The sequence below is a fragment of the Salmo salar genome, chromosome 25 (assembly GCF_965601325.2).
Source record: "Salmo salar chromosome 25, fSalSal1, whole genome shotgun sequence".
Lineage (NCBI taxonomy): Eukaryota > Metazoa > Chordata > Actinopteri > Salmoniformes > Salmonidae > Salmo > Salmo salar.
Window position 1 is genome coordinate 14,395,961 of NC_138315.1, and position 27,769 is coordinate 14,423,729.

Below are 27,769 nucleotides of genomic sequence, written 5' to 3' on the forward strand. Positions count from 1 at the left end.
ATGGAGTCCTTGGAAGTTTTTGGGGGGTTTTCATTTGATTGGCGAACAGATAGTACATCAGTAGCTCCATAAACACACCGCTTAACTCCTTCAGTGAAACACAACCATTCTTCTACTGAATCAAAATCCCTTTCCTGCTCTAGCTTTTCCCTAACATTAAACTGCACAGAAACTATCCCACATACTGAGTTTTGCTTTTTGTGTCACAATCCGAGATGGCATATGACACGTAAAACGATGAGAAAACGGTGGAGGCTTCCAGTAGATTGATTCTCCCATCACCTCATTCTTTTCTAGTTAGTATTTTATTGACTACAAAGGGAGAGCGTGAGTGAGGGAATGAGTGAGTGAGTGTCACCTATATAAATGCATTGTGCGTGAGTGAGTGAGTGAGTGAGTGAGAGAGAGAGAGAGTGAGAGAGAGAGAGAGAGAGAGAGAGAGAGAGAGAGAGAGAGACAGAGACAGAGACAGAGACAGAGACAGAGACAGACTGCCCTGTTTAATCCTTGGGGCATCGGTGTAATGTGATCACTTGTTAAGAACGCTAAGGCCTACAAGGAAATCAGAGCAGCATTTGAACCTCTAAGCTGAGTTGAACAAGATATGGCCCAGGTTGAGCTCCAGTTCTTCAGGGGGAATAAGACCACTCTGTAGAATAACGTTTGGAGGCTTTAGAGGCATACCAGTTCTTATGGTCACACAAGGAGCAGTTAGTCTGAACGGTAACCCAGTGTCCTACATGGACAAGTAAATAATCCTTGGGGTTCTTTTAGAGAAATATCTTGTATCATTTCTATTCACACGTTTCATCAGTTATAAACATAGTGGAGAATGGCCGATTTTTTTTTTCTCTCCTTCATGCAGAACATTGTAATTGTTTGATAGCAGTGATTAACCTTTGTGTATGTCAACTTTCTTTTCAAATATCTTCTCCTGGTTGCATCACACACCTCCAATTACTGTACATCAATGTAGCCTGATAGAAAGGGAAGAGATCCTATCAACTCTGGCTATGTAACTAATGCTCTATTCCTCTTCCAGGCAGATGAAGTCGATATTTATTCAACACCAAGAAGAAATGTGTTTCCAATTGTAATGCTCTCATCAACCCAGACCTTTAGAACTAAACCCAGCACGTGAAGATGTATCTATCGTCCGTCTGTCAACAAAATAAGCAGAAAAGGAAATAGGTTCAGGTTATTCGCCAGTCTTTTGCTGGATATCAAAATACAATGTTCAGCTTTAAAGGGATTACCATTTGACTATATCAACACATCATAATCCCCCTGTGTGTTGTGTGTCGACACACTTGATAATCAATACGTGAACTATCAACTTCTTTTCTCTATATCAGCGGTCTGCAGTAGGTTTCCGTACGCCATTCTTTAAAAGAGTTTACATTTAAATTCAGAGTATTTCAACTGCGCAAACATAAACTTTGTGATCAAAGAAATTGTTCACCTAGCTACGCATACACCACTGAAACGGTAAAGCATTCTGATTTACTCTACTCCTATTCATAGATGACTGATATGATAGTGGATTGAATAGATAGCGTATCACATTTCCTATTCCATTGTGATGGTATTAGAAGAACGTCACCCACGTAAGCGCAATATGAGAAAGAAAGAGGAAACTCAACCTTCCTTTGAAAGGTATGCAATTACAAGTCCACAATTCCAATGGATGTGGCAAGGCTAAAGTTGAAGCACATGAGACCGAAGAAACTTGTGCTATGGTTATGCATTTCCACCGTCCAAGAGAGTGACTGTAAAATTAATGAAGGGGGAACTCTGACTTTTAGTCAATGTAAAAATGTCATTAATGTTATTATTCAGTCATCTGAATGGTGTTGAATTTATATCATGGATGCTTCATGCTTAGAATTTTGATGGCTAGTATTTCAACCTCTCTTGTGATCAAGTATCTGGCCAGGTGTACACCAGGGACTGTGCATTGTGAGATGGGTACAGTGTGAAGGATATCAGAAAGGAAGAGGAATCTTTCTATGGCCACACTATTGAGTAATATGGATAATTCAATGTTTTAATTTTAAGGGACTTGTTTTCCGAACTGTAAAACATGCCTGTAAAAAAGTGATTGTTTTTATTTAGGGAGATAACGTGCCAACAGGCACACGCACACACACACACGCACACACGTACACACGCACGCGCGCATACAGAGTACTCTCTGGAGACCTTAGAGCCTCTGTATCTCTATAGTGTCTGCATTAGGTTTGAGTTTCCTCTATCACTGGGTTTTCCCCCTCAATTTCTCTTGGAGTGCCGGGACTTGATGAAGAATCTTTAAACAAATCAACAAAGCAAAAAGACAGTGAAGAGCCATGAATCAATTCTCCATAGAGTTTAGGATGCTGGTGAGGGATGAAGTATGTGCTTGCAATTGGAGAGTAAATGGTTTTCCGTCAATTGTGCTGGGATGCTATCCTTGTCTCGAGTACTGCTTCACATCTCCGAGGAGTGTCCTTTTCGGGTGGGAACAATATCAATGTTTTGTAATTCCATTTCTAATAACAAGGCTCTTCAGTCCTTTTGGAAAACAGGGTGCTCTTGGTAAAGTGTTCCATACTTACAGGAAGGGGATAAGAGTTAATGCAAGCCCATATCTGTTCAAAATTCTGAAACAAGGTCCTTGATAGACCACATAGATTGGTTGTGAAAATGGGGGCATGGAGTCTTTTAGCTACAAATCTGATTAAAGCTAGCACTCACTCACACAGCTGGAAGATGAAGTGTTACGGTATTCAGATGTTGTCTCCTTTATTCTTGGTTTTTACGGTACACTCTGAGACATGATACAAACATGTGTGCGTGCTTTTGTAAATGATACAAACGTGTGCATTCTCTCTCTCTCTCTCTCTCTCTCTCTCTCTCTCTCTCTCTCTCTCTATCTCGCTCGCCCTCTCTCTTTAATGATGAATACACATAAGTCCATTCATTCCTATCGTCTTGTCCTTCAACCAACCGTGCACACGAGGTAGTTTGAGGTACTGTAGTTCTCTTTCATTCCCTGGCCACAGTAAGTCTATTGACCCTCAGGGTTCTCCATTGTAGCTCTAAAGCAGTGTCGTCTTTAATCTTCTGGATCAAAGATTGGTCAATAAAAATCATCTTAGCATTTGGCGTGAAGGGGAAAAGCACATTCTGGTTTAGCACTAATTGGGACACAACATATCTATCCCATGGACTAAACCCATTTAAATCCTAATCAGCTTTCATGAAAAAAATCGGATTCAATTCATTTATTGATAAATGTTAGTTTTATAAACTTTCACGTCAGTTAATATACACATGTGTGTTTTGTAGAATACCCAAGGAAGCTGGTTTAAAATCTAGGTAATGGGTAAATCAAGGAAATCAAGAGTGTATGCAATTTGATAGTGCTCCAAGAATATACCTCTGATAAATGGTGTTCAGAGCAATGCAAAACAAAACAGTTATGTAAAAACATTAACTGACCTCTCACTACACTGGGATCAATATGGCAGAGTGCATTCCTTAATCCCACCATCTCTCATATGTCTGAAATGTTCAAGAATAAAGCACATAGTCTACAGCCCTCTTACAATTCATGCTCGACGGATGAATTATCTCCAAACTGAATGATTCCACTTCAAGCCAAAGGTTGCCTGTGTGAAAATAGCCCATGCACCATAATGTTCATGAAAGTACATTTTGATGAAGTCAAACCCAATGTGAGGCCGTTTGACAAAAGTCCTTATCTGCACCACTATGTGTTGTACGAAGTAGCAGCATAACCTTTTGGCTATGTGGCTATGGATCATTCACAGTGCTTAATTCATGTCAGTGGGATGCAGCTTGGGAACGGAGTTTATCCATAAACAAAAATGACTATAAAGAAAGCCATGGTACTGATGAATATCGTTTTAGCGGGTCATATTTCTGGCAGTATTAGAATTGAGGTTAAACCTCACCTTGATTTTATGATCATATTCTACTATATAAGGGAACTTAAAATTACTATAGGTTATTGGGAATTGAGGTGAAACAAAACTATTCGAAAAAAGGATTCCAAAAGGGTTCTGAGGCTGTCCACATCGGATAACCTTTTTTTGGTTCCAGTTAGAACCCTTTTTGGTTCCAGGTAGAACCCTTTTTGGTTCCAGGAAGAACTCTTTTGGGTTCCATGTAGAACCCTCTGGGGAAAGGGTTCTACATGGAACCCAATAGGGTTCTACCTGGAACCAAAAGTGTTCTACCTGGAACCAAAAATGATTCTTCAAAGGTTTATTTTATGGGGACAGCTGAAGAACCCTTTACTGTTTAAGATATCACCTTTTCTTCTAAGAGTGAGTGGAGTAAGTCTTGAGATATACTTTGAAGACATTTCATGGCTGGGTATGTAAGACATTCTGATCAGCTGAAAGTCTCGTCGACAGTAGACGTTTAATACAAGTTGTTTCATGATAAGCATTCAGGGTCTCCCACAATAATGGCTTGGGTACCTCCATGTCCAAAAAAGATACCAGGATTTACAAATGCCTTTGCAGAGGACTGTATTACATTGTCCTATTCTCATCTTTAGTGATCAGGAATGTGACAATTACTGTCATGTTGTGAAATTCCCACCCCTGCAAGACACTGCAAACAAATCTGTTGTGACCTCTGTTTAGCACTCTGCTATGGGCCAAGACACATCTCTTTCCTCCTAAAATGCAGAGGATTCTGAGGTCACGGTCATTTTGCCCGTGTCCCCATTAACAGATAATGTTTGTGTCTGTATCCTACTGTGCTAACACTGTACATTGAGACTGCGGCCTCTTTCTCAGTTACATCAATAGATTGCTATATGTGGGTCAAAGTGGAAGCTTTTGAATGGAGGATGATAGGAATACTTCCCAGTGTGATCAAAATGAAAGGTATTTAAACAAAGCCAAATAAACCCATCTCTCAGATGCCTGACCAGAACAAGCTGATCTTCAATGGAAATAAGTGTTAACACAGCTACACCTGTTCCAGCACTTTTGTGCCTCCATACAGAGGAGCATCTGGAGGGATGTATTGGACTCAGATTCAATTAACTTGTCAGATAATAAGGGGCAAATTGAGGGAGTTAGCTATACAAGTCTGAGGTCCAAAGGTATGATTGACGTTAGTCTCGATTCAACCCAGCATGAAAGGACGAGCTAAGTAAACAAATAGAATGCTCTCTAAATATTCCCTGTCCAAGTAATGGCACCAAGTCCAATATATTTTCTTGTGGAATCAATCCCCATATTTTCTGGTATTGCGAAATAATGTACAAAGGCAACAATTATGAAGTAGTGTCCGAAGGATCAGCACTGAGATGGGCATATATTGTGGCCGGCTGATTAATTTAATAATTCAGTAAATCTCCTGGATAAAGGACAAACCTGAACTTGCAAGCCTGTTGGGGGAGAAATGTGTTTGTAGAGAAAGGCTGAAGGGGTATTGTCAATCAAATACAGCATAATATTTTGGGCTTTGTTTAAGTCGGTGCCTTTTTACGTGATTTTTTTTGAATAAACATAAAGATTATCTTTGAAGGTAGTTGGCATACTCTCTATAGTTGGACATTTGTTAGTGGTACGTCTTGGACAAAAAGAAGTTGCAGGGGGTTTGGTGACGAATTGGTTTTTATCTGTGTGTTGCTGAATGACACAGTGTCAGATGCTGTCTGGAACCTTTCATGTTTCACTTCAGTGCACATTTCACAATCCTAGGCAGCTCCAGAATACATTACTGTGGACTTGTTGTTCTGCCACTTGTCATGTTTTGAAGACGTAGATGTACTGTAAAAATTTAGAATGATAACAATAACCAAAATGGAAAAACATATATTTAAAGTTGAGGGTAAGGTTTTTCCGTTATTGTTCTACATTTCATGGTATATAACATCATTCATGTTACATAGAGGACATCGTTTAACCATTTGGTCCATTATATAAAACATGCCTTTATTGCCCGCCACTTTAGCCAATCACAGTAACAAAACACCTTTCCACGAGCACACAATCAACACAGAAAAGCAGCAACAAGCAAAAACACCCTTAACAGCCAGTCAGTGGATCAGCCAGTGGATGGCCGTTGTCCAAGACCATGTCATTGGGAGGAAAATAACATCTAATCAATTGGCCAGTGTAATGTATGTGTGTGTATTGCTTTCATCCTCCAATTTTCCTCCAGCACTTGTGGGACAGTATCCACCCCGGTGGACATTGATCATTATTGGGGGTGATCAGTCAGCCCTCAGTCATGCTCTGTAGGAGATGAGCTCTCCTGGCTGGAACTACTCTGAGACTGGATGGCCCAACAGTAGAAGAAAGTAGTGCTGCCTCTATACTTAGTTAACACCAGTTTCCTATGTCTAATTGAGCAAACTAACTCACTATAATTTCCAAAATGTATTTTTAATTGTATGACATTGGGACATTTTTATATGTCCTACAAATTTCTATGAAGCCCTTTGAATGAGATAGAGATTAGGAAAAATGCCCAAATCCTCCAATGTTTGATTTTCAAACTCATAAGAAGCATATATTTTAAAAATCACACCCCTTAATTACACATTTCACTTCACACTTCCACAGCAGGTATTTACATGTATTCTCCCTGCGTTGGAGTAATGGTATATGTACTGCTATCACACTTTTATTGGGGTGATTGGTAATGTGTTCTGTATACAGCTGTTTGTTCACATGTAGGATCAGTTGACAACAACCTGTGAAGCAAAAGTCTCTCCATCCCCTTAAGAACAATTAAACGTTGTGAGCCCGTGATCTTGACATCTGTTCCTCCCTAGCAATCTGTTCCAGGGAAAAACTTGTTGAAATAGGCTGCAACCGCCAAGCAGCATGGCAAGATGGGGTCACAAAGTCGTTTATCATATAAAGGGTCAATTGTTTTCGGATCTTTCCAAAGGAATACTAAACAGTAGGTTTTTGTTTCTTAACAAGACAAAATGTACAGATGTAGGAGCTTAATTGGAGCCAATTTTCTACAGCAGGAAAATAGTCTTGCAGCAACAGGAAATGTGAATTTATTATGTGGATTACAATTAATGGACTTTTTTGTGGGGTTGATACATTTTTATATATTTGTATTTTTAGGGGGTAGATCAGCTTTAATATTGCAGATAGATTGTTGCTTTCATCAATGTAATTGTCTGCATCACTTCCAATCCCTCATATATTTTTGGGCAAATATATATATATATATATATATATATATATATACACATATACATACACATACATACTTACATACATACACACATAAATACATATACACATACATATAAATACATAAACATACACATATTTTTTAAAATATATTTTCCTTTATTACTTTCTAACCCTACCACCCCTCCCTTATATTTTTCAACTGTGCTGTGATGTTTCACAAAAGTTCTGAACCGTTCTATTCTCATAATTCGTACAGATTGTAAATTAAAAATCATTTTTTTTTGCTGAAAGTATTATTATATTATTGATCGATTGACTATGACTTTTCAGATCACCCATTTTTTTGTGGAAATGACAAACTACAAGTTTTGGTTTCCTCATTGCAAAGAACGTTCTCCTGCAACAGGGTATTTTATGTAATGTATTTAATCACTTTCAGTTTAATTACATGGTTATAAATAGGATTTGAACATTATAGACAAAAAGGTAAAGTATAGTATACCATGTATGCTATAGTATAATGGTATAATATAGTTCAGGGTACAATACAATCTGTAATTACTTGATTTTGTGTTTAGTAATAAAACGTGTAAGGAGTTGGACACTTGTTGGGCACTTCCTGCCCTCTAGTGGTGCTCTACCCTTGTGAGGCAGAGACAGACGGACGGACGGACGGAGAGACGGATGGACGGACGGACGGAGAGACAGAGAGACAGCGAGACGGACGGACGGACAGACGGGCGGGCGGGCAGACGGACAGACGGACGGACGGACGGGCGGACGGGCGGACGGGAGGGCAGACGGACAGACGGACGGACGGGCGGGCAGACGGCCAGACGAGCAGGAGAGTCTTTGTTATTGAGCTGTTAAACTGTACAGCGTGTTCACCAGGATAGATTTGCGAGACAAACGTTTTTAAATGATTTCATAAAATAATAGATTGGCTCTTATTCCGAAGGTAAAGACAGGCAGAACAGTTCATGGTTATGCATGTTGAGTCTGCAACCTAATGTCAGATATGAAAACTTCACTAACAAACCTTTAGATACTCCCCAAAGACATAATAATAATCTATCATTACGTGTCAATAAAACATATATATTTTTATGTAGTCTTAAATGTAAGTACAATACTGTATGTAACAACTGTAATTGAGATCAACTCAATATTAAAACACAGAACACCTGGATTCCGGACTCAGTTCAAATCATTTAGAAAATCACACCTCTTGATGAGATGTCCTGTGAAAGTCATGAATACACGTTTTGTTCTTGACAATATTCTAGCAAACTGAAACACCAGAAAGAGTATGTGAATATGATTAGGAGAGAATCAGTGTAAATGGTGCTATGATTTCCTCTGCCTCAGAAGCAGGGGAGATGGGGAGAGTGAGCAAGCGGCAAATGCCCAGTGAAAGGTCAGCTCTGTATCGATTTTTTTTTAAATATCTCTTAAAATACCTCCTGGCGTTGCAAATATTTTTGACTACCACCTGGTACTTTGTGGAAGGATGACCCCCCCCCCCCCCCCCCCCCCCCCCCATTCCCCTCCACCACCAATGCAGAGCACTGTTCTAACCAATCCGTCCAGAAAAACACTGCTTTGGGATATTCATCGATTGACTATTCAAATCCCAACATATGCGGCTCTGCTTCCACTCCTCAGCGCTCTGAGAAATGGTTCATTTCCTAGCTCTTCCACAAGGCTTCCTGTCTAGCTTAGGAGTCACTCGCACATCATGTAAATGAGAGAAAAAAGTAGGTAGAATTGTAAACAGATTCTATGTGGTGTGTTGACCGTGTTGCTGTCTATAAACCCCAAGATTGTGGGTGCATGGGTGTGTGTGCGTGTGTGTGCGCGCGCTCAACCTGTTTCTGTCTCTGTCTCTCTCCATATCTGTCTCTGTCTCTCTCTCTGTCTCTGTCTTTCTCTCTGTCTCTCTCCATCTCTCTCTCTCACTCGCTCTCTCTCCATCTCTGTACAATATGCCCTATTTTCGGCGATACTACAACGATGCTTTGGCTAGAGTGCATGCTGCTTCTTGAAGTATTTCAAAGTAATTCTTTTGAAAGTACATGTTGCATAATGTCATATGTGAACTCTTTTTGTTCTTCCCACTGAAACATTCCAAATTTGAGTTAGCGGAATATTTAAAGTGTATTATGGATAAAATGTGATTGCTGTACCTGTATAACGTCATGATGTATTCATTTCAGGGCATGTCTCATTTATGATTTTGAATACCAACCAACTGAAAATGTGCAGTTGAATACGAACTATGTGATGTCAATCAGTAGGCCTATGCCGCTGTACAAAATCTCAACTTTGCTTTCAAGTTTTACGCTCTTTTTCGACTGTAAAAACCCAAATGTTTTCTCTGCAAGACCCCTTCCTGTTTTCCCCCTGTCATTTTCCATTTCTTATCCATCCTTTTGATCACCAAAAACATCAGTCCATCTCCTCTATAAGCTGTCAGTTAAATCTCACTGCTGTCTGTCCACAGCTCTCTCTCTGCCTCCCAGTGTGCCCACCTCCCTGCTTGCCAAACTCACGTGTTACTGTGAGGAGTGAGCAGGTTTTACATGCAGTAGTGCCTTAATGTTGCTCAGTCGGTGGTCAGCCAGTCAGCCAGCCAGCCACTGAGCCACACAGCGAGCTCCTGCACTTCTGAAACACTGTTGGTCAACACAGGCCCAAGCTGCTAGAGATGCTGAAGCCACGCTCAGTCTGTTTCTGTTTCTGTCTCTCTCCATCTCCGTCTCTCTGTCTCTCTCCATCTCTGTCTCTGTCTCTCTCTCTCTGTCTCTGTCTTTGTCTCTGTCTCTCTCCATCTCTCTCTCTCTCTCACTCGCTCTCTCCATCTGTCTCTCTCTCTCTCTGTCTCTCTCTCTCTCTGTTTCTCTCCATCTCCGTATCTCTCTCTCGCTGTCTCTCTCCATCTCTGTTTCTCTCCATCTCTGTCTCTCTCTGTCTCTCTCCATCTCTGTTTGTCTCTCTCTCTCTCTGCATCTCTCTCTCTCTCTCTCTCTCTCTGTCTCTAACCATCTCTGTCTCTGTCTCTCTCTGTCTCTCTCCATCTCTGTTTGTCTCTCTCTCTCTCTCTCTGCATCTCTGTCTCTTTCTCTCTCTCTCTCTCTCTCTCTGTCTCTAACCATCTCTGTCTCTGTCTCTCTCTGTCTCTCAGTGCACCTGTCCAGCTCAGAAAACAGGCAGGGGTTCGAGGATAGCCAATAACTCTCGAAAATATCCGTTCTGATGTTATCGATTCATTGTGTGATCTTACTAAGAGCCATATACATATTTACAATATTCCCTTCTTTAATGTATACACACAGGCATTATTTACACATGTCAGTTTTTAATCACACAAACACTTGGCTTGCTGTGATTTCTCTATCTCCTTTGAGCAATATAAAGGTATGCCTTTCAACCGGGTATTATGGGGGGGGGGGGGGGGGGGGGGGGGAGCTGCCTCTTGCCAGGCTCCCTCAGAGCAGAGCACTCTTTCTAAGGTCAGAAATCCCACTGTAATGTTGTTGCTTTGAAGGTGTTTCTGAGAAGACAATAACAACTGTCCTGCTGGTGGGGAAAACAACACTATGGGTTGTTGTGAGAACGATCCTGCCGCTGGTCTGGGAAAGCTATGCTAAGCTTAACATCTAACGACATCAGCCTGGACCTAATTTTGATGTACATTTGATGTACAATAATATTAACCAAGAGTGTTTAACTTCGTACTTTATGTTAGTCTTTAGCAATTGCTACCTACATGGAGGCAGTATTTAACCAGGGGATGTGTCACTGCCTTGTACTGTAGTGTTCAATTTGAACAGTCTAATTGAGCTACTTTACATTGTAATAAGGGAAGGAAATGCATAGAATTGAAGTAGACGAGAACCTGTTCCCTTATGTATTTAAAAATAGGGCTTTAGAAAAAGCTACATTACCTATGTCTTCCCTTTTGAGATTTAATGACTCACTTGTGACTCCACAGAGAATTACTCCCAGTAATTGATTATTAAAACTTGAAATTGCAAACCATATCCATTATTTGACGAGTGAATGTGTTATCCTTGTAATTAACAAAGCTGGATACTTAGCGTTCTCCAGCACCAAGACCTCTGGAAAAATATATGCTGGGTTAGCAGGCAGACTAGGAAGCCAACATTGAAACTGTGTAATTAGCTGCGACACAATATATCAGAAAATTACCAGGTGAAAACCATCTTTAGAAAAAGTCTAGTAAAATTAGACAATTTAAACATAAAACACATGCAAATATAGCTGTCCATTATTAATGTTAGAATTTCCATCAAACTAGCCTTTCAAATACATGAAGAAATGGATCTTAATTCAGCTGTTCTTCTTACTTTGTCTGGAAGTGCAATCTATTATCTAAAAAAGGTAGACACAAACACAAAATCCAACCTTTACCTCAGTACTGTGTTTGCTCTGGTTGACTCAAGCTGTTGCAAAAATACCACATATTCTCATGATCAATGGGTTTCAACGTTGCATCCTGCAAGCCACTGCCTTTTTAGATATTTCTTTGTTGAGCTAATGCTATTTGTGTGCTACACCTGTTGTTCAACTCAACGTATAATAGCAATTAAATCTCTAAATAAATTGACAGATATAATTGGCCTTCGACAGAAGAAATCAGCTGCTCAATCAGGATGCTCATTAATAATGTATCTCTCATTATCCATGTCACTCTGTATTCATGCGTGTATCACAGGGTGGATGGAAACACGCTGCCAAAAAGTGTTGCACTGAGGAAATGGGCGTGTTTAGTGGGTAGAGGCATTTGAGAAAGAATAACAGAATTATAATTATATGTTTTGAGGTATGGCATTATTGTGGTAATGAATTCAATTACCCAAACAATATATAGCCATACACCCTACCTCTATCTAGATTATTTTGAATTAAATGTTATTTCTTACACACGTATATATTATAAAAACACATATATTTTGATGTTTAGAAAGTAAAAAGACAAAAGGCAAAACAGAGTGAAAAAAAAAGAGGACAGTGATCGTTAGATGTTTGGGGTGGCAGGTAACCTAGTTACCTTCTAACCAAAAGGTTGAAAGATCGAATCCCCAAGCTGACAAGGTAGAAATCTGTTGTTCTGCCAGTGAACAAGGCAGTTAACCCACTGTTCCTAGGCTGTCATTGAAAATAAGAATTTGTTCTTATTAACTGACTTGCCTAGTTAAATAAAGGTACATCTTTTTGTTGTTGTTGCCTTTTTACCTTAGTGACAGTGCTGTTCCTTTGGAGCTACAGTTGCATTAGCAGTAGAGCTGCCCTGGCCTCTAGGAACTGCCTGGTGTCATAGACTAAACATAGTAAATGTAAATTCGCCACACTCAAATTAGTGTAACATTTTACATTTGGTAACAGATGGTTACTTAAGGCAAAAACAATAGTAGGGTGGGTGGTCTGGGTGGGTGTATAATGCAAACGTCTAGCAACCTAAATGCGGAAGACACATTTCAGTTGAAGGCATTCAGTTGTACAACTGACTAGGTATCCCACTTTCCCTTTCCAAAGGTTGTGAGTTTGAATCTCATCACGGACAACTTTAGAATTGTAGTTAATTAGCAACTTTTCAACTACTTACTACTTCTTAGCTACTTTGCATGTTAGCTAACCCTAGCCCTAACCTTAACCCTTTTAGCTAACCCTTCCCCTAACCCTAACATTAACCCTTTAACATATCTCCTAAACTTAACCCTAACCCCTAGCCTAGCTAACGTTAGCCAGCTAGCTAGAATTCGTAACATGTCATACATTTTGACAATTTGTAATATATAGTACGAATTGTAATTCATAACATATCATAAGAAATGGGTGATGGACATGCACAAATTAATACATACAAAACGTAACATATTATACAAAATGGAGTATCACAGATTTACGTATAGAATAAAACTAAATGCTCTGAGACCAGGCTGCTGGGAGTGGCCTGACTTGCTTGGGGAGCCAGCCTCCTGCTGACACACTCTCGGGTCATGTACAGTACATCTAACGCACAGCCCATCCACTCTGTCCCTGTCTATACCTACCCTCACAGACCATCAGTACCTTCTGCTCCTTCTGGTCGGGTAAAGTAGAGAAGAGGAGAGAAGAGGAGTTGTTCTTGTTCTCATGTGGGCCCAGACAGTGAGCCCCAGTCTGCCTGGGAGGAGAAGTTATCCATAGGCTGTTTGGGCTGTTGTCTAGCTGGATGAATTCATTAAGGGAAGCAGAGTCTCTCCCAGCTGCCATCTCTCCCTTATCCCTGGCCCTGCAGCCAGACATGGATCAATGGCAGGAATAAATCCAAGAGGAGCATTTAGCTGAAGACCTCAGAAGCAGGGCTGCGTTTAAGACTTCAGTGTGCACATCTCCCCTGGATTTGAGCACAGTTTCAAAGTGAGACGTTGAAATAGCCGTGGCCATGAAGTGGTGGGGTGATTCGTTTATCTCACTACAGAGACGGTGTTGTTTTACTCGTGTTATGTGCAAGAAACGCCTCAAGTCAAAACGCTCAGCCGTCTGACTGCAATGTACAGAATACTAATCCATTTATCAAGGTTATTCATAATCTATTCACACATACAACAGTCTGATAAAGGTTCAGGTAACACGGAAAGAGCAGATGTTAAATGAAAACAAGTTTGGCTGGGGCATATTCATTCATTGCTTTCTGTAAAATAGATTTTCAATTCAATAGAGAAATATGGATTGTATTTCTCATTGTTGACAAACATGTCCTCATTCCAATGTGAACTGCAAGCATATGGTAAAAGAGACCACTGTGACTCTTTATAAACCAAATCAAATTAGGATATCATTTTTTTTTATAAAATAAAATCTTACTAGATAAATAATATTAAGATTTATCTATTAGGGATATACTGTACTGTATGCCCGTCATCACCTCATTTCCCCATTCTAAAGTTACTATTTATGTTTACTAATGACAGACCAGTGGATTATTAGTAGGCCTAATAGGTGCAGTAAAATGTTGTAAAAGTAAATCACTGATTGCTCTATTCAAACCATTGCAATTATTGGTCTACGCAACAGACGCTGAGAGATCCATTGACTTATATGGAGATTTCATCACTCCCTCCAGAATAGTACATGAAGCCATCTATTGCCATCTAGTGGCTAATATATGTACAACCGTAGTGGCTCCAGTGTCTATGCCAGGAAGGGCATCTTAAACTTGACCAAGGACGACAATGAGCGAATGGTGGACACAAACAAAGCTTTACAGAATACAAAGTATATGTACAGTTGTAGGATCTTAATTTGATCACCCTGTTGCAGGATAACCTTTTGCAGGAAATGTAAAACTTGTAGTGTATTCGAGTTTCAAAAAGGCTTCTGAAGTTTGTAATTTCCACTTCGAAGTATCAGACGTGATTTTCCCTTACGAAAAATGTATCAACCCCTAAACATTTTTGATTCATTATAATCCACATAATAATTCAAATTTCCTGTTGCTGCAGGATTATTTTACCTGCTCTTGCAAACTGGCTCAAATTAAGATCCTACATCTGTACATGGTCATTTCAGATACACTAAGGCTATTTAGGTCAGTATAAAATGGAAGCAGAGCTTGTTATGACCTGGTAAACTAAATGCATGCACTAACAACTTCACATTAATAGCATACCTTAAAGGGATACTTTGGGATTGTGGCAATGAAGTCCTTTATCTACTTCCCCAAAGTCAGATGAACTCATGGATACACTTTTTATGTCTCTGTGTCCAGTATGAAGTAAGTTAGAGGTAGTTTTGCGAGCTAATGCTAACTAGCATTAGCGCAATGACTGGAAGTCTATGGTATCTACTAGCATGTTAGCAGTAACCATAGACTTCGAGCATGGGCGTCTGGCCATCTGGCAATATGTTTATATGTACATATTCTTATTCCATCCCTTTAGATTTGTGTGTATTACGTAGTTGCTGTGGAATTGTTAGATTACTTGTTAGATGTTACTACACTGTCAGAACTAGAAGCACAAGCATTTCGCTACACTCGCATTAACATCTGCTAACCATGTGTATGTGACCAATAACATTTGATTTGATTTGAGGGTGGGCTGGTTGAGATTGACAAATATATATATATATATATATATGCGCCACCTCAGCTCAGCCAATCAGAATACTGTTGCCCACTGGTCAGCTAATTGGGGAGGTCAGGTCATCTGATCCATCCCTCTCCTTCTTGGTCAAATAGACCTTACACAGCCTGGTGTGTTTTGGATCATTGTCCTGTTGAAAAACAAATGATAGTCCCACTAAGCGCAAACCAGATGAGATGGCGTATCGCTGCAGAATGCTGTGGTAGCCATGCTGGTTAAATGTGCCTTGAATACTAAATGAATCACAGACAGTGTCACCAGCAAAGCACCCCCACACCATCACATCACCTCCTCCGTGCTTCATGGTGGGAACCACACACGTGGAGATCATCTGTTCACCTACTCTGCGTCTCACAAAGACACGGCGGTTGGTACCAAAAATCTCAAATTTGGACTCATCAGACCAAGGATAGATTTCCACTGTTTTAATTTCCATTGCTCGTGATCCTTTGCTCAAGCAAGTCTCTTATTATTATTGGTGTCCTTTAGTAGTGGTTTCTTTGCAGCAATTTGACCATGAAGGTCTGGTTCACACAGTCTCCTCTGAACAGTTGCTGTTGAGAAGTGTCTGTTACTTGAACTCTGTGAAGCATTTATTTGCGCTGCAATTTCTGAGGTGCAGTTAACTAGAATGAACTTATCCTCTGCAGAGGTAACTCTGGATCTTCCTTTCCTGTGGCGTTCCTCATGAGAGCCAGTTTCATTATAGTGCTTGATGGTTTTTGCGACTGCACTTGAAGAAACTTTCAAAGTTCTTGCCATTTTCGAGATTGACTGACTTTCGTGTCGCAAAGTAATGATGGACTGTTGTTTCTCTTTGCTTATTTGAGCTGTTCTTGCCATAGTATGGACTTGGTCTTTTACCAAATAGGGCTATCTTCTGTATACCACCCCTACCTTGTCACAACACAACTGATTGGCTCAAACGCACTACTTTTAACAAGGTACACCTGTTAAATGAAATACATTCCAGGTGACTACGTCATGAAGCTGGTTGAGAGAATGCTAAGAGTGTGCAAAGCTATCAAGGCAAAGGGTGGCTACTTTGAAGAACCTCAAATATAAAATATAACACATTTTTGGTTGCTACGTGATTCCATATATGTTATTTCATAGTTTTGATTTCTTCACTATTATTCTACAATGTAGAAAATAGTAAAAGTATAGAAAAACCCTGAAATGAGTAGGTGTGTACAAACTTTTGACTGATACTGTGTCAGTCACTCAGTCAAAACAGAAAAAACGGAAGGGTGGTGACGAAGAAGTTAGAGGCCAAAAAAGGGCACTTGAGGTCGACGCTGCTAAATATTTGAAATTAACCGATTTATTTGCTAAAACTTTGGTTCTGCTGGTCTGAGTGCTCTGTCTGTGTCTGTAGGAAATGACAGATCATCATCTACATTGGTGCAGTCTAGGTAGGAATAAAACAGAGAAAGACACTCAGGCACACTGACACAGATCATGTAGCCAGTAAGGCCTAATATGTTCCTGTCTATTTCATACCCTACCACAGTAGGCTAATTAGGGAAGGGGGATTCGGGGGACCATTTAAACACTAGGCTAGTAACAATATAGCCTAACAAGTCAGATTGGCTTTTATAACACATAGGTAAGGCAATAGTCATCTACTAGACCTTTATACAATGCTTTTTACTAAACACAAGTCACCATGTATATCAATAAAGGTCCATTTGGGTCTGTCTGTGTATTTTAATTGTTTTAACAATGTTTATTAACTTCTGAATCACAGTCTCTTCAGCTCAGCAAGTGAGTTTATAAGGTGCTGTTAAGTCCTGCCTATCTCTCGTTCATTTCATTCGATGGATGGGTGATAACTTGTTGGCAGAAAGATACGCATACGCGCTGTCAAATGCGTATCACAAAGCACAAGCACAACACTGGAAATCTATCCTCATCCACATAAACTAATCCCGGCATCGTTCTTTGACTTACACAGAAGGTTGTATATTGAATTCAACAGAAGAAAACAAAGGGAGAGAGAAACTGCCAGTTCCTTAATGTAGCCATTGGCTACAGCCAAAACATTAAGGAACTTGCAGTCTTTCTCTCTCTCCTTCTCTTCTCTCTCTCTCCGTTTTCTTCTGGTGAATTATACACCCATATGCTCTTTTGCCTCCAGAACAGCCCGAATTCTTCGGGGCGTGGAAACGTTGCTCAATTGGTATCACGGGACCTAACGTGTACCAGGAAAACATTCCCCACACCATTACACCACCAGCCTGTACTGTTGACAGCAGGCAGGATTGGGCCATTAACTAATGTTGCTTACGACAAATCCTGACTCTGCCATCAGCATGACGCACCAGGAATCGGGATTCGTCGGACCAGGCGATGTTTTTCCACTCCTCAATTGTCCAGTGCTGGTGATCACGTGCCCACTGGACGAGATGCCGTTCTGCACACCACTGTTGCACTGCGCAGTTATTTGCCTGTTTGAGGCCAGTCTGATAGCTTGAACGATCTCTCATCAACAAGCGGATTTCGCCCATAGGACTGCCGCTGACTGGATGTTTTTTGTTTGTTGCACCATTCTCGGTAAATGAGTGAAAAGCCCAGGAGGCCGGCCATTTCTGAGATACTGGAACTGGCGGGCTTGGCACCGACGATAATACCACTCTCAAAGTCTCTTTAGGTCACTACTATCAAAAATGTGTGTTACCAGTGTTTCAACTACAGTGCAACTAGCATGTCATCTACAACAATATAAATGCAATATTTTCATGAATGTATATATATTTGTGTTTATCTTGTGGCTAATTCTCAATACGTAACAATTATACAACTGAAATCAGACACTTGTTTGCTTCCTTTATTTAGCTTCCTTTATAAAACATGACAGTTCATGACATGCATTACTATTTAAATGCACTGTTCTCCCTCTATGTTAAAAGAAACATTGTATGAAATGCATTGTTAACATATCTTGGTTATTTAACTTGTTTCAAAGCACAGTACATCTTGTTTCATTATATCGTACTGGTGAAACCTGTCTGTACAAATTGCTGCATGATTACAGTACCATTTCCAAAACGAAGCAACAAACAGTACATGATGTATATCATAGTTTTGTTGTTTACATCAATATTCAACCATTCCAGGTGCTGCACATGGTTTACCTGAATCTTAAAAAAAAACTATAAAACATTAAAATGTCAATGTACAACAATTCAGATTTTGATCAATAAAAATCACAATATTATACTGTATTTCTATCTTACACTTTGTGGTTTCAATCTAAAATTAGGTCTGGATTCAATCCGTAGTGCTGAAGTTCAGCGCTGCAGTGTGCTTGAAATGTAAAGGTCATTTCCGATTGAGCTGGCATATGCAGCGTTTGCCGTGAATGAAGTCTCCACTAAAACGGGAACATTCCCTTTAAATGTCAATCGGGCAACAAAGTGGAACTTCGGCAATAAGATTTGAATCCGGCCCTTAGTCAAATATATCTTCTGTGGCTCTTGCTATAACAGAGAGCAGTTTTACATGTATTGATTCAAATGCAATCAATACAATTCAAAGTAATGTACAGTGCAGGCTAGTGAAGCGCGTTGTTGTGCATGCTCTCTCCTTACAGAGGTCACAGTACAGCTTAAACAACACGCAACCTTTTTGCATTCTCCTCTGTTACTCATACCTCTAAGATATATTTTTTTATCATAATTTGTTTTAGAAAAATACCTGAATTCCTTGAGATGTGAAAAAAAAACAACGAGCAACAGCTTAGTTTACCCAGGAGATGACCAAGGCCAGAGGACCACTTTAGCCTACATACTACATTTCCCATCATGCCTTGACTACAACCTGATAGTAGTGATCCCCTTCTACTGACAAATGACCAGGTTCAGCTTAACTGTGCCAATAATGCACAAATATTATGGCTATACCACACTGGTCATTCTATTCACATGGTGTGAACTGAGTCAAATATCCACTCTTGCTCTACGGATCCAAGTTGGCTACGGTAGAAGAAGATGTTCATTCCCATAGAAAGTTGTAATGAGCAAGTAAGCCGATACACAATGCAAACATGATCAGCTCCACATTATATACAGTACATTAACTGAAGTTTGGACTCAACACGTGTCACAGTGGTGTTTGTGATTCGTCTCCACATCCGGGCTAACATACAGGGTCAACCAATGGGCTCGCAGTAGAGCCCTCTCGGTCACATCAAGTCTACAGTAGATGCACTTTATCCAACACCAGATTTCTCAACACCTGTGGTCACTTCCCACTAAAGTCATTTTAACATCTTGATTTACATTTGGTTGAATTGTCAACTAATGTGAATTCAACAAAAAAAAACACCAATGGATTTAGGTAAAAAGTTGGGTGAAAAAAACTATGAAATTCCTTTACGTTGATGACTTTTTGCAAATCCAATCAGTATTCCACAATGATTCAACGTCGTCACACAGATATTTTTGCTGTTGAAATGACATGGAAACAATGTTGATTCAAACTAGTTTTGCCCAGTGGGTTGTGACACAGAATCTTCATCCATTTCACATCCTAACACCTCTAATTCATATTTTATTGAAAAACAAAGTCATTACAATGACCGATTACCACATTTGTCTCCAAGAGGATGGGTTCTAGTGGGTGATTATAACAGTGGTTTCAGCTGGCTTGTGTCTGGCCGTGTTCTCTGTGTCTCCTGTCCAAGGCACGGTAGGGAGGGAGGGATGTGCGGGTGGTTGGTTCTCCGGAGAGGCCCTGGCTCTGATTAAGGTGCCTCTGTATGTATTGGGCCCTGGGAGACCCCTGGCCCCTCAAAGGGTGATCCTGGCACAGTGGTGTTTGAGTTTGCAGGGCAGCACTCCCCGGTTGAGCTGGTAGAACTCCACTAGCTGGATCAGATCAGTGAAGCGGGTGTGACCGTCGTCCAGACTGTAGAACAGATCGCCCTCGTCATCCACCTAACACACACACACACACACACACACACGCTTGAGCATGTCATCTAAAAGATAAGAGAAGTGCATATACCAAAACAAGGGGTTATACTCACCGGTAAGATCTGAAAGTGTTTGATTCTCTGTGTGTGGCACAGTGACAGTACAAATGTCTTGGGGTTGCTTTGGCTGTCCCTTAGAAGAAATACTCTGAAAACAAAAGAAAAATCTCAGTTTCTTCAGGAACACCCTGGGACATTTTTTTTAACGGCATTTCTGTCCGTTTGAAAAATAAAAAAGTGTAGGGAGGAAAATACAAAAGCTATACTGAACAAAAATATAAAACGAAACATGTAAAGTGTTGGTCCCATGTCTCATGAGCTGAAATATAAAGATCCCCGAAATGTTCCATACGCACAAAAATGTTATGCACACATTTTTTACATTCCAGTTAGTGAGCATTTCTCCTTTGCCAAGACAATCCATCTGCCTGACAGGTGTGGCATATCGAGAAGCTGATTAAACAGCATGATCATTACACAGGTGCACCTTGTGCTGGGGGCAACAAAAGGCCACTCTAAAATGCGCAGTTTTATCACACAACACAATGCCACAGATGCATCATGTTTTGAGGGAGCGTGCAATTGGCATGCTGACTGCAGGACATTTCTCTACCATAAGCCGTCCTCAACGTCATTTTAGAGAATTTGGCAGTACGTCCAACTGGACTCCTAACCGCAGACCACGTGTATGGTGTTGTGTGGGCAAATGGTTTGCTGATGTCAACGTTGTGAACAGAGAGGCGGTGCGGTTGGGTTAAGGTATGGGCAAGCATAAGTTACGGACAATGAACACAATTACATTTTATCGATGGCAATTTGAATGCACAGAGATACCGTGACGAGATCATGAGGCCCATTGTCGTGCCATTCATCCGCCGCCATCATCTCATGTTTCAGCATGATAATGCACAGCCCCATGTCACAAGGATCTGTACACAATTCCTGGAAGCTGAAAATGTCTCAGATCATCTATGACCTGCATACTCAACAGACATGTCACCCAGTGAGCATGTTTGGGATGCTCTGGATTGACGCGTACGACAGCGTGTTCCAGTTCCCGCCAATACCCAGCCACTGAAGAGGACTGGGACAACATTCCACAGGCCACAATCAACAGCCTGCTCAATACTATGCAAAGGAGATGAGTCGCATGTAAATTTCGGTGTTCCTCAAGGTTCCGTTTTAGGACCACTATTGCTTTCACTATATATTTTACCTCTTGGGGATGTCATTCGAAAACATAATGTTAACTTTCACTGCTATGCGGATGACACGCAGCTGTACATTTCAATGAAAAATGGTGAAGCCCCAAAATTGCCCTCGCTGGAAGCCTGTGTTTCAGACATAAGGAAGTGGATGGCTGCAAACGTTCTACTTTTAAACTCGGACAAAACAGAGATGCTTGTTCTAGGTCCCAAGAAACAAAGAGATCTTCTGTTGAATCTGACAATTAACCTTGATGGTTGTACAGTCGTCTCAAATAAAACTGAAGGACCTCGGCGTTACTCTGGACCCTGATCTCTCTTTTGACGGATATATCAATACTGTTTCAAGGACAGCTTTTTTCCATTTACGTAACATAGCAAAAATCAGAAACTTTCTGTCCAAAAATGATGCAGAAAAATGAATCCATGCTTTTGTTACTTCTAGGTTAGACAACTGCAATGCTCTACTTCCCGGCTACCCGGATAAAGCACTAAATAAACTTCAGTTAGTGCTAAATACGGCTGCTAGAATCCTGACTAGAACCCAGAAATGTGATATTACTCCAGTGCTAGCCTCCCTACACTGGCTTCCTGTTAAGGCAAGGGCTGATTTCAAGGTTTTACTGCTAACCTACAAAGCATTACATGGGCTTGGTCCTGCCGTACATACACGTCCTGCCGTACATACACGTACGCTACGGTCACAAGACGCAGGCCTCCTAATTGTCCCTAGAATTTCTAAGCAAACAGCTGGAGGCAGGGCTTTCTCTTATAGAGCTCAATTTTTATGGAATGGTCTGCCTACCCATGTGAGAGACGCAGACTCGGTCTCAACCTTTAAGTCTTTATTGAAGACTCATCTCTTCAGTAGGTCCTATGATTGAGTGTACTGGCCCAGGAGTGTGAAGGTGAACGGAAAGGCACTGGAGCAACAAACCGCCCTTGCTGTCTCTGCCTGGCCGGTTCCCCACTCTCCACTGGGATTCTCTGCCTCTAACCCTATTACAGAGGCTGAGTCACTGGCTTACTGGTGCTCTTCCATTCCGTCCCTAGGAGGGATGCGTCACTTGAGTGGGTTGAGTCACTTACATGGTCTTCCAGTCTGGGTTGGTGCCCCCCCTTGGGTTGTGCAGTGGTGGAGATCTTTGTGGGCTATACTCAGCCTTGTCTCAGGATGGTAAGTTGGTGGTTGAAGATATCCCTCTAGTGGTGTGGGGGCTGTGCTTTGGCAAAGTGGGTGGGGTTATATCCTGCCTGTTTGGCCCTGTCCGGGGGTATCATCAGATGGGGCCACAGTGTCTCCTGACCCCTCCCGTCTCAGCCTCCAGTATTTATGCTGCAGTAGTTTGTGTCGGGGGGCTAGGGTCAGTCTGTTATATCTGGAGTATTTCTCCTGTCTTATCCGGTGTCCTGTGTGAATTTAAGTATGCTCTCTCGAATTCTCTCTTTCTCTCTCTCGGAGGACCTGAGCCCTAGGACTATGCCACAGGACTACCTGGCATGATGACTCCTTGTTGTCCCCAGTCCACCTGGCCGTGCTGCTGCTCCAGTTTCAATTGTTCTGCCTGCGGCTATGGAACCCTGACCTGTTCACTGTGATTACTATTATTTGACCATGCTGGTCATTTATGAACATTTGAACATCTTGACCATGTTCTGTTATAATCTCCACCCGGCACAGCCCTCATAGCCTGGTTCCTCTCTAGGTTTCTTCCTAGGTTTTGGCCTTTCTAGGAGTTTTTCCTAGCCAGCGTACTTATACACCAGCATTGCTTGCTGTTTGGGGTTTTAGGCTGGGTTTCTGTACAGCACTTTGATATATCAGCTGATGTAAGGAGGGCTATATAAATACATCTGATTTAATTTAGTCGCGCTGCATGAGGCAAATGGTGGTCACACCAGATACTGACTGGTTTTCTGATCAACGCTGCTACATTTGTTTAAGTATCTGTGACCAACAGATACATATCTGTATTCCCTCATGTGAAATCCATAGATTAGGGCCTTCATTTATTTAAATTGACTGATTTCCTTATATGAACTGTAACTCAGTAAAATCTTGAAATTGTTGCATGTTGCATTTATACATTTGTTCAGTATATTTAGAGTTCTTTGTGACAAAACACACAGAAAAGTGTCTGATGCTGCTTACCCATCAATCAGACCTTGTTGCGTGATTAAGCGGTGTGCCTCATCTCTGGACAGTTTGCTGTGGAACCAGGGCTGGGCCATATGGAGGGCTGCAAAACACAGTGCGACCATGGTGAATTTCATTATGCACCAAAAGGAGGAAAACATAGCACCTTTTTTTTTTTTCTAAGAGTGTGTATCTAAAAGCTAAAAGGGTTCTTCAGTTGTCCCCATAGGCGAAACCTTTGAAGACCCCTTTTTAGTTCCAGGTAGAACCCTTTACACAAACGATTCTACATGGAACCAAAAAGGCTTCTCCAATGGAGCCAGCCGAAGAACCCTTTTGGAACCCTTTTTTCTAAGTGTGCAGAAACTGGGTCATTGTGTGTGCAGAAACTGGCTGTCCTGAAATTGTCCAATAAGAAATTATTGTTTTTGTTTTCTGTTGTAAAATGGATGAATACCACCCACGAATATGACCCCACCCCAAAATTCTGCACTGTTGGTTAAGTAAGCATTTCACGGTATGTTGTTTTCGGTGCATGTGGCAGATAGAATTTGATTTGATGCCGGAAGGGAGTAGAAACTGGTGGCTGAGTCATTAAATTAGCTATTTGTAGAATCTTTGCATTGTAATTTCAGAAAATCTCCATAATATATCTCCAGTTATAGTGGAATGATAGTGTTTCACAATTTTTCACCCCAAAGTTATTTTTGGCCAATATAAAATCGTATTCTAAAATACAGACTTTCTATTTGACAACAAAAGCCAGACTGGCTTCTGGGAAAACTGCACCCTCCCTCTCATCGGCATCACTAAGAGACATGGTCATCTCCTCCTCGATCACATTGAACAAAAGCAGACTGGGGAAAGCGGGCAATGTGGAAGTCGCGCTGTTATTTTGTGGTTGCTAAAATTCTACACTCTTCGCTGATTTTCAGTTTGTGAGAAAACAATCCCTGAATGGTGTAGGGAATCATTGTACCATCTAAATGGCTGTGAAATATCTTCTCAATAACAAAAAATATTGTTTTTACAGCTGTTTGGTCCATGCTATCCGTTACCCCATTGAAATTTTAATTAAGGTTAGGGTTTAGGATAGGGACATCCCAAGGATTCTGGACTGCACTAACCTCTTCACCATGTTACAGGAAAATGGGATGCGGGGGAGGGGGGGGGGGGGTTGTTTGGAATACAGCATAGGAGTTGTTACAATTCCCCTAGCTTCCACATGGTTGATACATTTTACATGTAGCACCTTTAAGTCCAGTGTATCTGGTCAGGAGGGATGTGACTGCATTCCTGGGAGTTGCTGCATGCATGGTAAAAAAAAAGGACCTTCTACTAACCTATGTTTGACATGGGACTCTGGGAGGTGGATGGGCTTCCATGGGAGCTCAGACGGTGGCAGCTTTTCCTCTGAAGGGAAGGAGAGGAGGAGTTCAAGTATCACACGCTTGGACTATTTTCACATGGATACATCATTTCACACCTTATACACATTTTGGGCATTGACAAAGCATCTGTTGTCAGGTATTCAGTCATGGTAAAAAATTATCCTTTAAGCATTATTGCAGGACCAGTGTGTCACTGGTGTGTCATGCTGAGTAGAGAGAAATGATGTCAGAGAGAGAACCAAATGGCCTACCCTCCATGAGAGCCCCTCCTCCACGGCTACGGACAGCGCCTCCGATGGGTTCTCAATCACCCGGCTCTTGTGTCCTGAGAAGTCCATGGCCACCAAGGAGTTCTCGGAGATACTTCTCTGGAAATATTCATCATGTTTGAGGTAGTATATATTATTACGAGTATACAGTGTAGCAGTGTTTGAAATGTTGAAAATAAGTGTACAGATGGTGAGTGAAAGGTTATAGGAGAAGCACATTCATGCTTTCTGTGTGTGGTATTGTGCTGCCATCTAGTGTCTGAGAAGTGTGACTTGAGTATAATTTCTAGATGATTCCGAGCAAAATGTGCTCAAGTGACTGGAGATTAGAGCGGATGTGAATAGAATGACACATGGGCACATAGCATTGATTGTAGTCCCTTAAACTCTCAGTCACTGGTTCTAAATAAATCACACACAAAATAAAATACTTATCAGGATTGCTATGTTGTTGCTTTGATGTGTTGTTGTCTTAGGTCTCTCTTTATGTAGTATTGTGTTGTCTCTCTTGTGATGTGTGTTTTGTCCTATATTTATTTATTTATTTTAATCCCAGGCCCCCATCCCCACAGGAGGCCTTTTGCCTTTTGGTAGGCCGTCATTGTAAATAACAATTTGTTCTTAACTGACTTACCTAGTTAAATAAAAGGTTAAATATAAATAAATAAAACAATTAGTGAGTGAGAAGCATTTAAAAAATAAATAAAAATTAAATAAAAAAAATAATAAAATACAAAAATAAAAAAATCGCCATGATTTGCCCCTGTATCACTTCAGTTGTACAACTGAATGCATTAAACCGAAATGTGTCTGAATCAGCGTGGTGGGGGGGGGGGGGGGGGGGGGCTGCCATAATCGACATCCACATTTTCGGCACCCGGGGAACAGTGGGTTAGTTGTAACAAAGTGACTAGTGTTTACTTTAAGGTAGAAACATTTTAATCCTTCTTAGACTCTTCTCCGGTCCATTCAGACGATGTAAACATAATTCTGGAGCTCCCGGACATCACTGTGCAAACAAACTGATTGCTCCTTTCCTTGACATGTCTCAATTTTCTGTTTGGTTTCGTTAAGATCTAATTCTTTGTCCAGTGGTCTAGTCTAGCGGCGTGCTGTGCTCTAGGCCAGGGGTACTCAACTACTATTTGAGAAGGTGCCCACTGCAAAATGTGCACTGTGAACCATTGTACATGGGCCTTGAATAAAAATAAATAAAGTGCATGTTGTTTTCTGGAGAATAAAGGAGAGTTTAACAAAAATAAAAATCTGAAAGCACATAATGTCTCTGTGGGCCGTGCAATATTCATGTAGAAGTCCCTCTGGGCCTTGCATCAACGAGAGAAATTACACTTTCTGTCTCCTGACAATGTTTTGAACTTTGGCACAAAATGGTGTGAGAGCAACTCTTGAGACACTGGTGCCGTTGTTCATTGGTGAGCCTGGAGCAGTATTTGTTTTTAATAAAGTTCATTGTGGAGAAAGCTGATTCACAGCTGTATGCGGAGCCAAACATTGTCAGGATGTATGGTGCCAGCTTCTTGAGAACAGGGACATCAGCTGCAGGCACCATCTTTCCCCAGAAAGTAACAGGGTCACAGTCACCAGTCTGCTCCTTCAAAGACACATTTTCTTGCAGCTCAATTTGCAGTGAGGCAACATCTACCCATCTGAAGATCGGTTTTGCTTCTTTGGACAACTTTGTCACACTTATGACCAAGAAGGGGTTCTGAATGAGCAGCAGCAGTTCTCTTCCAACAGTGAAGTCATCAAAGCGAGCCTTGAAGTTTTCCATCAGCTTCTGGATGAAATCAACATGGTTTGGGAAAATCTTTGTCTCCCTGCATTTGCACCAGAAGATTGGGGAAGTGGACAAGTTCTCCCTAGAGATCATTCTTGAAAAGCTCCAATTTCTTCTGGAAAGCCCAGACTGCTGTTATCATATCACACACTGTGTTGTGCCATCCCTGCAGCTTAACATTCAGTTGATTAAGGTGTGATGTAATGTCTGTCAAAAATGCAACTGTTTCCATCTTCTCCTCATCTTCCAAAAACTGAGTTGCCTTGTCACTCTTTTGCTCTGATAACAAAGCTTTGATTTATTCCCAAATGGCCCAAAAGCGTTCTAAAACCCTGCCTTTGCTGAGTCATCTGATATCGTTGTGCAGTAGTAAGTCATCAAAACTGGCATTGGCCTCTGTCAGAAAGCCTCATAGCAAGTGGTGTTGCAGGGATGATGTTGCTCTCAACAAAAAAAATCAGTTTCATCATCATTGTCATGACCTCAGAATGCTCTTTCCCCAGACTGGCACACAGAACAGATTGATGGATGATGTCAGGTCAGGGTGGTTCTCTTTCAAACGTCCAACCGGTCCCCTCCCTCTTCGTATCATGGCTGGAGCTCCATCTGTGATGATGGAGACCTCCGACTTCAGATCTATCCTGCTTT

The 27,769-nt window shown here is 41.1% G+C and overlaps 1 protein-coding gene across 10 annotated transcripts in view; it reads right to left on the bottom strand.

Annotated features, from left to right (window-relative positions):
* Positions 1-18,159: 18,159 nt before the first annotated feature.
* The window catches only part of grb14 (growth factor receptor-bound protein 14), a 52,065-nt gene continuing 42,455 nt past the window's right edge, over positions 18,160-27,769 (bottom strand). For all 10 annotated transcript variants that reach the window (XM_014173172.3, XM_014173170.3, XM_014173176.3 and 7 more), the window contains 5 exons: positions 25,306-25,422; positions 25,007-25,076; positions 23,679-23,766; positions 20,376-20,469; positions 18,160-20,283 (listed from right to left, as the gene is read on the bottom strand). In XM_014173172.3, the coding sequence (XP_014028647.3) occupies positions 20,137-20,283; positions 20,376-20,469; positions 23,679-23,766; positions 25,007-25,076; positions 25,306-25,422 (516 nt within the window). In that variant the 3' untranslated portion in view covers positions 18,160-20,136. The remainder of the gene's footprint in view (positions 20,284-20,375; positions 20,470-23,678; positions 23,767-25,006; positions 25,077-25,305; positions 25,423-27,769) is intronic.